At 38.3% G+C, this 12,356-nt stretch overlaps 1 protein-coding gene across 1 annotated transcript in view; it reads left to right on the top strand.

Annotated features, from left to right (window-relative positions):
- The window catches only part of DIDO1 (death inducer-obliterator 1), a 51,517-nt gene that overhangs the window by 13,176 nt on the left and 25,985 nt on the right, over positions 1-12,356 (top strand). The window contains exons 3-7 of the mRNA XM_030462861.1: positions 1,333-1,443; positions 2,249-3,167; positions 3,448-3,766; positions 6,139-6,351; positions 7,149-7,374. Of these exons, the coding sequence (XP_030318721.1) occupies positions 1,333-1,443; positions 2,249-3,167; positions 3,448-3,766; positions 6,139-6,351; positions 7,149-7,374 (1,788 nt within the window). The remainder of the gene's footprint in view (positions 1-1,332; positions 1,444-2,248; positions 3,168-3,447; positions 3,767-6,138; positions 6,352-7,148; positions 7,375-12,356) is intronic.

Below are 12,356 nucleotides of genomic sequence, written 5' to 3'. Positions count from 1 at the left end.
ATAAAAGCTTGCTAAAGGATGCCTCTGAAAACTTGTACCTGTGATATGTACTGCTCTTAAGAAATATCTTTGGTTCTTCCAGCAATAGTTATTTAGAAATCATGTTCAGGCAATTCTTGAGCCAGGGATATGCATCTAATTACTCCAGAAACATTCTTGGGAGAGAGTTGGGGGGTATTTCTTGTTGTAGTTTTTAAAGTACTGATTCTTTTTACCTAATTTATTGAGCTGTGCTTAAAACTGCATGATACAGCTTCACATAAGCAATGGGATTGCAATGACTGCAGAACAAGTTCTGCCTTCATTTAGTAGGAGAGTGTTTGCAAGACATGCAACTCCTTTAAAACATTGCACCCTGATGTGACACCAACCTTAATACTTGTTCAAACCTGATGGTTCCTGAATTGCTCAAAATGCAATCTCAGATCTTATATTTACTTCTCTCATTTGCTGAAGTCTGAAAACCTTTTTGTAAATACCCACGTTTAGGAGTTTCATTCAACACAGATTGGTTTTGTTTGGTTGGGTTTTTTTGTTCTCCAGAGAGATGTTTGAGAAGTTTTTTACTTTGCTCTTTCCTGTATATTTTTTCCTGTTCAATTGTTAGAGAAATAATGAAGTAAATGTGTGCTGCTTTTTTTTTTTGAATACCCACAAGTGTTTCTGAAACAACTTAAAAATAGCAGCTAAACTATTTCATAGGCAAAATAGAGACTTTATTTTAACAAGAGCAGGGAGTTTCTCTGGTTGTACATTTGGTTTAAAATCCAAACCCTTATTTTTTTGACCAACCCTGTATTATCTAAACAGCAGTTGCTTCAAATTTCTTTAAACTGGCTGTGTTTCTGCCATGTTTCTTGTCCTGCTTCAGGTAATCCTTTCAACCAGAAAATATTATTGATATCAAATACCACCCTCACCTTTTAAAACAGTAGCTGTGTCTGTGTGGTCTGTTTGGGTGCTGCCTTGTTCTGCTCCATGGTCTTTCACACTGGGGCATGTGTAGTGCCTGTGTCCATGTGAGGAGTGAAACTCTTACAGGTTTTACCCCATGCAACCCCTAGGGAGTAGGTTTATAACACAAAAGGGTGTTTTTTTGAGAAATCACAGAAATCCTAAGGCTATTTAATAGCCAAAATCCATATCCCATATATTTAACTTAGTACTTCAAAAGAATTCAATTAATTTGTTGATACTCAGTGACTATTAGTGGCTTGAAATTCAAGTTATTTGTTACAGTAACATAATGAGATTACATCAGAATATTTAGTATTTACTCAGGCTGTGAACATTTGTTGAAATCTGAGTTTTAAACCTTGTGTTTCTCTTCAGCATTTCAGGGTGGAGACACTGGTGTCCGGACTATGGAACAAGCTGTAAGTTCACAGCCAGTGCCATTGGAATCTGAATCTAATACTGACAATATGGAAAACAGTTCTCCTGGTAAGATTTCTTCCTTTTAAGCTGAGCAGAAAATATCCTTAGTTGTCTATTGCTTATGTGTGTAAATATACATATATTTTTAAGAGTTTGTAACAGCTGGGTCATGCTGGCAAAGTCATAGAATCATAGAATCATGGAATTGGCTGGATTGGAAGGGACCTCAGAGATCATCAAGTCCAACCCTTGATCCACTCCCCCCGTGGTTCCCAGCCCATGGCACTCAGTGCCACATCCAGGCTCTTTGGAAATATCTCCAGACACGGAGAATCCACTACTTCCCTGGGCAGCCCATTCCAATGCCTGATCACCCTCTCCAGAAAGAAATTCTTTCTCATCTCCAACCTAAACCTCCCCTGGCACAACTTGAGACCCTGCCCTCTTGTCTTGCTGAGAGTTGCCTGGGAAAAGAGACCAATTCCCCCCTGGCTCCAACCTCCTTTCAGGGAGTTGTAGAGAGTGATGAGGTCTCCCCTGAGTCTCCTCTTCTCCAGCCTCAACACCCCCAGCTCCCTCAGCCTCTCCTCATAGGATCTGTGCTCGACTCCCTTCACCAGCCTGGTTGCCCTCCTTTGGACCTGCTCCAGGACCTCAATCTCCTTCCTAAAAAAGTGTTCAGTGTGCACTTAGTTGCTACTCCTGTTGTATTACATGCACAGGAAAGCATTTTACCTGTTTTCAGGGTCATAAAATGAGTTGATGCCATAGATACGTAAGCACAAAGGCAGTAAAACTACAGTGAAAAAAAGCTTTTAAGACAAGACATCTTCCTTCACCAACAGCTAAATAACAATTTCCTTGTTTTTAGCATCGGTTTTGGATGAGAAAGGTGACCAAAGCAATGAGGAGGAACAAAAAACTGTCAAACCTACAAGTAAAGAGTTCAGGAAAACTTGGGGGTTTCGAAGGACTACAATTGCTAAGAGAGAAGGTGTAGGTGAGGCTGATGTGGACTCTGGTGAGCAACAGCCCCAACAGCAACAACAAAACTTAAACCTCAGGCGTAGCGGGCGGCAACCGAAGCGAACGGAAAGAGTGGAAGAATTCCTTACAACAGTGAGACGCAGAGGGAGGAGGAGTGTTCCTACCACTCTGGAGGATTCAAGTGAACCAGCATCCTGTCCAGCTACAGATGCTGAAACTGCTTCAGAAGACAGTGTTGAGAGCACTCCAGACATAAAGCCTGTAACTCGGAGGATTAGCACTAGGAGTTGCAAGGACCAGAAGGGCTCTAAAAGCAGACGCATAAAAGAGGAAGAGGAAGAAGAGGAGGAGGAAGAGGAAGAGGAGGAAGAAGAAGGTGATCCTTCTGATAGTGATAGTGATGGGTTAACACTAAAGGAGCTGCAGAATAGGCTGAGGAAGAAACGTGTGGAACAGAAGCCTGTGCAGCTGACACTGAAGGATATCCAGAGCCGCCTAAGGAAAAAGAATTCAGACCAAGATCCTCCAGAAGCAGGTGATGTCCAGTCTGAAATCCAGATTGAGTCTGAATTGTCTGTCAAACAGGAGCCTGACACTGCAGACCAAACTGAGATTGCAAGTCAAGTGGTTGTGCCTCAGGAAGACACTGAGGATCTTGAGGTCCAGAAGGAGGTAACGCCTGGCCTTGACACAAAAGAGGTCACAGATGAAGAATCTGAAGATCTGCCCAAAAGCAAACCTGAGTCTGAGATCTATGATCCTAATGCACTGTACTGTATCTGTCGTCAGCCTCACAACAACAGGTAGGCAGAGGTTTCAACTAAAAATGAAGGGCAAATCATTGGGAATTTGCTGTGACCAAAACGTAAGCCAATTGCTAATGCTTACTTTGATGATATATAAATGAACTGTTGAGTTTGTTTTGGAATTTGGGGGTAGGAGTTTGTAACAAATATTTAAAAGCTCAACAAACCAGCAAGGCAGAACAGTGTACTGGTACTTACCATCTGCTGCTGGAAATACCTGTTGAGCATGAATTGTCTTTTCACAACATTTTACTGTTCCTTGGTTTGTTTTTTTCAGGTTTATGATTTGTTGTGATAGATGTGAGGAATGGTTTCATGGTGACTGCGTGGGTATTTCTGAGGCTCGAGGGCGATTGTTGGAGAGGAATGGTGAGGACTATATCTGTCCAAACTGCACCATTCTGCAGGGACAGGATGAGCCTCTTTCAGAAACAGACCAGCAGGAAGCTAAAGCAGGGCAAGTAAATATGGATGGCACAGAATTCACAAGCATAGGAACAATTGAACAAAAATCTGTTGAGGACCAAGGAATCAAGGGTAGGATTGAAAAAGCTGCAAATCCAAGTGGGAAGAAAAAGCTAAAGATATTTCAACCTGTAAGTATTTTCTTTCTTATTTTTTGTATTACACTTGAGTATACTGGGAAAGTGACTTATTTGTACAGCTGTAAAGCTGATTTTTTTTTTTTAAGCTAAATATGAAGCTGAGTAAACCAGTAAATATTACTTCTTAGCAGAAGTCTATCCACAGTTCTATAGTAGAGAAACTAAAACTAAGCAAGTGTTACTTTGAAGTGAGAGTTTTAGGAGTCATATGCAGATGTAAGGAAATGGCATTCTACATGAGTTGTGCTGTTCTGCCCTAAATACTGGTCTGGAAGGCAAATAATAAGGTGTTCTTTTAATAAAACTATCAGAACTCTGGACTGGCTTATACCAGCTTTGAGATAATCTCACTGGACATTTTCAGTGATAGTGCAGCTTTTTACTTAACATTGACATGTGTCTATTGGAGTTCATTCCAGCTGCATTTCCTCTGTACTTGAATTAGACTGAAATTCTGATTTTTGTCCTCATGTTTCTTGAAGTTATTAGTGCACAGAGAATTGCTTTATACTGTCCTTTTAACATAAAAATAGGTATTTCAAGTTATTCCAAATTCTGGCATAAAATATAGAAGACACTTAAAATGTTTTAGTGGCAAGTTCCATTCCCAATTCAACACAGGCAGAAAAGCTGCTTCACCTCCATGGGCAGAAATTCAAAACCTTCATGCTGCAGTGGTTGTTTGTACTGCCTCAGCTGCTGTAGTAATGCCAATATCTGGAACATTTTCCTTTAATTACAATGCCTTGAAGAGCACTCAGTGTATTTACAATTAGAATGCTACAGCTATTCATGTGTTTTTCCTCCATGAATTTCTTCTTTCCTGCCTAATCTTTAAACTTTGAATCAATCCTGAGTTACAAGTTTGACTGTGAGTATCCCTGGAGGAATGTTTCTGTTGTGGTGCATTTTCTACAAAACATCTGTGGAACACCACCTCCAGTTGCAGTCAGCTGAACTAGCAGAGCTCTCCATGTCAGCACAGTCAGCTGAGTGATGTTTGAGCTTATGTATAAAGATTTGCTAAAGAAAAATTGTATTCTTCATAATGTTTTCACATATGGCTTCAAATACACTTGTACTGTGTTGTACACAGATACTTTTCAGAGTGCAGTTCTGCTGGTGGTGGTCTGCATTTCACTGGCAGTTATTGTTTATTTTAAGTTCTGCTTCAGAGTTTCACAGATTACTCCTTGATATTGACATGCTGACAAGCTGCTCAAACCTGTTAGGCATTGCTCCTTTAGGGAAAGAACTACTGTCATTAATTCATTTGCTCTTATGGAAGAACTGCAAGTATTTTAGGTATTCTTTTGACATCTGGAAATGGGATGGAACTGCTCTATTTGCCAGGTGGTTTGGAGAGAACTAAATGGTCAATGTGGTACAATTTTTATGAGGAAATCCCAAACCCAGTTTTTACAGACTGCAGCAGCTTGTCCTACTGACTTCTGACTGGGGAAGAATAAGCCATGCCATAAAAATTGTTTTGGTTTTGGTTTTTTTTTTGTTTTGGTTTTTTTTCAGTGTTCTTGGCAAGCTTATTTTGGTAATTACAAATTGAGATTTATTGACTGGGGAGAGGCTGTCTAGAACTGCAGTAGTTCCAAGTGCAAGATGAGTTATATAACGTTTTTAGGAATCAACTCCAAAAGTAAGCCTAAAAACATAACACCTAGAGGTGGTATGCTGCAGCCTAAAGAGCTTTTAGATATTCCAGGCTGGCTTAAATGTTCTCTGCTGTTTTTTACATTTCATTTGAAGAGGCAGTGTGTAATATATAACACTTAAATGGAGAGTAATGGTGAAAGAGAGGAAAACACAGATTGCATAAGCAAACTTTCAGTGAGTAAGAACTATGAAGTGATGGCAAAATAGTGGTTGTTTAAGTTGGAGACTTAAAACTGGTGAACCTCTAGAGCAAGAATTAATCTGTACACCTGAGAAGCTGAGTGCTTCCTTGGACTTGTGTGTTGGGCTGAGGACAGCCAGAGGTAAAATGTGTTTTAAAAACCTCTCTCTTGAGAAACCAGTTTTACATGATTAAGGAGACTTCTCCCATGATGTAGAGGGTCAGAAAAAAGCATTGATGTGCTTATGGGATCTAAAAAATAGGAAAGCAGCCTCTCCTAGTTCAGTGCTGGCAGCCACCTGCAAATCCATGTTCTGAAAACAGTGTGACACCAGAGTAAAGTTGTTACCTTTTTATGCCTTGGTACAGCATGAATGAAAATCCTTTTCATGCTGGCAGCTGTGCCAAGTCACCAGCTGCAAGAAAGCTTTGGTGAGCATTTCCTCATCTCACACAGGTATGGTTGTGTTGTTTCCTCTGAAGTTTGAACTCCCTCCGTTTCACTCTGTAGGTAATTGATGCACCAGGAGCTTCAAAGTGCATTGGTCCTGGCTGTTTTAATTTGGCTCAGCCTGATTCTGTGTACTGCAGCAATGACTGCATTCTCAAACATGCTGCAGCCACCATGAAGTTTTTAAATGCTGGCAAAGACACAAAGCCAAAACCTAAAGAGAAGATCAAACCAAAATCTGAAAAAACTGGCGTGCAGAAATCTCAGCTGCAGGTAAGTTTAATATTCATGATCCAGAACAGTTGTCCTGAAGCACACTGCTTTATTTCTGTGCTCTCCTTTTTCAGACAAAATGCCTACAAAAAAATCCTACATTGTTTTTAGTTCTCTTTTTTTAAAAAGCATTTTTTAATTCTTCTGAGAATAAAATCTATTCCAGTCACTTAAAAAAACCTTAATATCTCATCCAAGAAATGCAATCCTAATTTATAATATCTGATAGCAAAAAAAAAAGTTTCTTTAAAAGGGCCTTCTCTATGGCAGTGCACTTCTTAAAAAATACTTTATTACCTTTTGTAAAATAGTATAACAAATACACCTTTTTTACTTGAATTTTAGTCAGAATTAGTTTTACCTATAACTCCAAATGGCTGCATTTGGGGCAGTAGTTGGGAATTACTGTGAACTTGTGACTGGATGGTGTGTGTGCTTTGAGAAGCAAAAAGATAACATCAAAGCCTTCTTTTTGTTTTGCAGCCATGGGCAGTATTTTTCAAACAAAAACCCAGAACCCTATAACTTGATGAAAAATGCCATTGTTTTGAGTTGGCTTCTTCACCATCCTCAGTTTACTGAACTGAGGGTGTATTATAGACTTGAATGTGAAATTATATTATTTCATATGTTATATATATAATATTGTATTATATATATTATATATATATAATATATTATTTCAAGAGTATCTACAGGAGTTTGCTGTGAAAAATCTGTGTACCTGCATGTATCTCTGTTTACAAACTAGAATATATTTGCTTATTAGTAAATAAGTTTCTTTTAATCATACACAGACAGGTACTAAGCCTCTTTCAAACCAAAAGAGACAATTTCCTGAGAAAAGAGAGGTGAATATGAAGAAGACTGTTCTGACAACTGCCAGGACTGAGGCAAACACTCAACCTATTGCTAAAGAGCCAGCAGCAGAAATCCCCACCCCGTCCTGGGCAAGCGATCATAATTACAATGCTGTAAAGCCTGAAAGGACTGCTGCCATTTCATCTTCACTGTTGTTCAAATGTATGTATGGCATAGGGATATTCCTGAATAATCATTTACATTGCCTTTGAATACCCACCCATTCTTGGCTCTGCAAGACCTAGGGAGTTTAGGAGTTGGGGGGGGGTTATTTTTTTTAATTTTTATTTTTTTACCATAAGGCACCACTTTTATTCACCTTCAAAGATTCACACACAGAGTTACACACAAATGGGAGATTCTTTTAGAAGTTTCATTTGTATCATGTGACAGTTGTATGATTAAGAGCCTGTCAGTCTACTCAGCTGGTTCCTGGATGAAAACTCCATGCTTAGGGTTTTTTTCCCATAAAGACAATAACTGTTTCTAATCTGGAAAAGGTGAGTATTGGTAACTTTTACCTTTTACAGAAAGGTTGCACAGTGTGGATCAGCAATTGCCTGTACTAATTTGAATTGTATTTTTGTAATTTAGATTTGGCACCTGTCTCACAGGTCTTGCATTTTCAGTGCTAGTGTCAAGAATGAAATCTTCCACGTGGTATCCAAGGATACTTTACACTTCAAACAGCTTTTAACTGCCAAGTATATCAAAGTTCTTCCTGCTGCTTTTCTTCCTTACATGAAATAATTTAAGGACCATTTCTTATTTTTAAGCTTGGGGGGAGGCAGTACTGTTGTGGGGGTTGTTTTTTCTTTTTCCCTCTTCTATTTATGTGTTCATCTCTCACACATTATCCACACACACAAGAGCACATCCTAGGTGGATATAAGGCAGGAAAACTGCCTGCCATATTTTTGCAGGTTTTGAGTAGCATCCTTGTAACTCATGCAAAGGTAAGTGAATACTGTTTGTAGCTTGAACAATTTAATGACATTTTTTGATTGACTCCAGTAGTTTTATCATGTGGGTGGTGCAAATGAAATCTTCCATTTCACATCTTCAGAACACATGATCTGATGTCTGGTGTTTATTCACTTGATTAATGAATTCAGAAATTCAGGTCACAGCTTGCTTAAGCACACTTTAGCCAATTTTACATTTTATTATCAGAAATAAACTTAGTTATTAAACACTTTCATTATATGTAAAGTAACTGGTAAGTTTATGAAGTATCTTCAAGATGAGATCTTTTTTAGATGTGATTTTTAAATGGGGAGCACCAGTTACTCTAAATTGCTGGTTTTTATTAGCACATAGGAGAGTTCCTAGGTAGATTTGAATTATATTTACACCAAATCTTTAAATGGCTGTATTTTTCCCCTGCATAGATTTGCTGCATATTTTATTACTTTTTTACAATTAACTCAAGATACATATTTGGATAAACTGGCATTTTTAAGCTGCTTTTTTTTAAAAAACTGTAGGGGTTTTGTCTAGTGTGTTAAAAATAACTAAAAGTAGGAGAGAAAGACATAAATGTAGCTACAAGGTTTTATTCTACATGTCAGTTTTTTATGACACTTTTTATCTCAATGCAATTGCAAGTGGCCATATAACTTTATCACTTAAAATATCCTTAATGCTTTAGGATTTTGTTCTGGGAGACAGGAGTGCAGGTTTGTCAAGGCAGGGAGGTTGAAGTGTTTGAAGGGGGGCTGCTCTGAAGTTGTACCACACTGGAGATGATACATATTTAACCAGTTCTAGTAGCAAATTGGATTTTAGTAATTGTTTAACAATTTCAGCAAATTGTTAAATTGGTTAAAAAATGTGCATATACTGGACTTCAAAAATCAGTAGAAATCAACTTAAATCATGTGATGAAGAACTCTCATATCAAATGCAAGGAAGAACTTCAGCTTGCTATTGTTTAGGTAAGTTGTACTAATATCTGGGGCCTCTGATCCATTACTAATTCCCAGGTAAATTGTGTATTTGTGAAAACAAAAATGGACCTGCTCTTTGTTTGGATGGGTTGGATCTGTAATCTTCCTGGGAAGATGCTGTTGTATCATCTTTAAGAATATTCTGCAAGATTTTCTTTATTTAGCAAATCTTTACAGGCTGTTCCAAACAGGAGTCACAGCATTATGGAAATCTGGGAGTCATCTCACTTCAGGTATCTGAAAACTAGAACTCCTAGGTCTGAGCTAGTCTGTCAAGAAAAACACCTTCAATGGATAAACCATGTCATCTGTTTTAGGGAGTAGTTGTAGAATTAAAGGACTCACAAATTAGAAATGCTTATTTCTGAACATTGATCCTGGAAGATGATTAAGATGAGTAGCTCAGACATTGAGGTGTCTGATGTCTGGAGTTAAGGTCACCCAGAGGAGTCTGAGGACAGCATTCCTCCCAATGCAGTATTCCAAAATACCACCTGCATTCTCCCAGAGCTTCTTCCCAAAACATCTTCTGCAAATCCTTATCTCTGACTCCAGTGCACGAGGCCTTTTACAAACTGAGGAAACTTAACTTGAATAGCAGAATTATTCTCTCTTAATTCTCTTTCCATCAGTCAGTTTATCATATTTCAGACATGGATTTAGATTGTGTTTATTCTGTACCTGCCAAATATGAAGGTTTTTTTTAGGTCTGACATTAGTTTTGTTAAGCATTATTTTTATATGAGTATATATTATACATATTTATATATGTACAAATACATATTTATATATGTACAAATACATATTTATATATGTATATACTTATATATATTGAAGCCACTTCTTTAGGTGTAGTGAGTGATTGGGGCATATAGTATATTTGCATCTAAACTCTGCCACCAAGCCCCTTTTTTCCTTCCAGCCTATTTTGCAGTTAAAAATAAAAGATTTTTGGTGCTAGTGGGGTGTAGTTACATAGAGCAGTTATTTATTTTAGTTCATGTTTCTTCAGGTTTTTCTGTAGCTTTTTTGGAGGTATGAGTTAGGGCTGTGCTTCAGCTGACTTGACACCAAAATCCAGAGGCTGATTGATGACACTAACACCTTGAAGTTCCCAGTGGAAAAAAATCCTGTTTATTCATTTAGTAATTAGAGTGGAAAGTATTCTGAACTTGCATTGATAAGTAAAAATCCTTTTAAAATTTCAGGCAGTACCTGAGCTACACATAAAAAAGAAAAGTAGTTAATGTGTCATGTTCCTTTTCAGAAATGTTGCTTTTAATTGCATGAATTGATTAGAAAAACTAGAGATTAATTTAATATGGAGTGCTCAGCTTCTGTATTGAATTTCTAGCTTCTGAATTGATACAGGTATATGGAATCTGCCCTGTAAAAAAAAAAAGGGGGGCAAGGGAACAGTTTTTCACATGTGAAATTTGCTGATGCAGAGATTTATCAGCAGCATCAGTGTTTCTGTCTGAAGCAGCTGAACTCAGGTTTTCTGTTTGATAGAGTAATACTTGGAGGAGACTTTATTGTTAATTGTCAAATAAGAGCAGCAAATTTATAAGCAGGTATAAAATGGAAAATTAATTTAAAAAGAAGGGAAGAAGAACAGATGTTTGCAGTATCCCAGTATTTAAACTTCCCAGTCATAAATACACCAAGTAGTAATCAGTGCTTCCAACCTTTGTTGAAATTCCACTGACTTAATAATATTAGACTTAAAAGAAATGCATGAACTGGTAGTTCAGCACTCCATTACTAAAGCTGCTTAAACATCTTAACTGCAGGTATTGATAAAAGTAACTAAGCTCACAGAAGAGCAACGAGGGTCTATTAGATTAAAGAAAAACAACATTAAATGTGTTCATTTTTCTTGAAGTAGAACTTCCGAATAGAAAGCACTTTGTCACACCAAGGCACTAAACTTCTGTTTGCTTAACTGTAGACAGTTAAAATAGCAGCAAACTTATACTATTTATCTTATTTGGTACCAATATTTCACAGAAAATGAGTGGAACTTCAAAGGGGAAGTGTTTCATTAAGAGGAAAGCAATGTTTGTGTTACCTCCCCTGCTTTTCAGCAATGAATTAGGGAGAGACAACGCTGCCACCTCCTGGAAGTGAGAGGTCAGGTTTGCAGAGCCCTGGCTCTAGTACAGATTTCCTCTTACCATCCCCTTTTGCAGCTAAACTTTTCTACACCCAAGATACATCTACAGAGTGAGTGGTGTTTGCTTGGATAGTTCCAAGGTTCCCAATGCAAAGGGCACCTGGATTTTCCTTGTTCCTAAACAGCCCTAACAGAACATGGAGATGCTATAAAGGGAATACAGAGCACTGGCAACCCATCAGCAGACCATGTGCATAACAAAGTGCTTGGACTATATATGATTGATGTATTTTTTCTTTATTTTTCTGTCATAACAGTATCAAAGAGGAAAGAAAGGAAATGTACAACTCTAAAGAGGGGGAAATGTAGTATAGTCTGCAGTAACAGTGGTTATGGCTCAGGAGGTAGAAGTGGTGTAGGAAGCTGTAAGTAGAGTTGTGAAAAGGAAATTATGGCCTTGCCTGCACACAGACTGGAGCCAATTTCATGCTCCTCTTCTGGCAAGAATGTACCAGCTTAAGTTGATTCTTCTCTTGAGTGCAGTTCATGTGGATATACTGCTTTTGGTTTAGCTATGAAAAGTACCTAACTACTAACATGTTAAAAATATCTGCTTAAACTCAGGAGCTGTTCTTAAGTCATAAGCTCGTTTGTCTTAAACTTGATGCCCTTGTTTTGGGATGAGTGCTTACCCATAGGATAAATCAGCCTGTGCCACCTCCTTGTAGTGTAAAATCTGAATTCAGTCCTTGATAGCTAAGTTATCATTGCAGCCCCAGACTCAGAGGCACAAAGTATTGAGTATGACCAGGGGTAAAAAAAGATCTGTTTATCTTATTGCTCGTTTTCTGGGCCATGTGGTTGCTCTATATATAGGTCTAGCCTTAACCCTTTGTAACTAGAGGAGTTTTGAGAGAGGCTGCTGCTGACAGACCAAACAAATGCTCAGCATAACCGAGATGAGTCCACCAGAACTTCTGAGAAATTCCTGTTGGGAGCTCTGGCTTTGGAAAGCTGATAGTCCAGGAGTGGCTGGGGCAACACAGCAGCTCTGGTGCTAAGAATGGCAGGGGCTGTGC

This window comes from Calypte anna, chromosome 20 (genome assembly GCF_003957555.1).
Source record: "Calypte anna isolate BGI_N300 chromosome 20, bCalAnn1_v1.p, whole genome shotgun sequence".
Taxonomy (NCBI): Eukaryota; Metazoa; Chordata; class Aves; order Apodiformes; family Trochilidae; genus Calypte; species Calypte anna.
The sequence above is the reverse complement of the archived record's forward strand: the minus strand, read 5'-3'. Positions and strand labels throughout refer to the sequence as shown.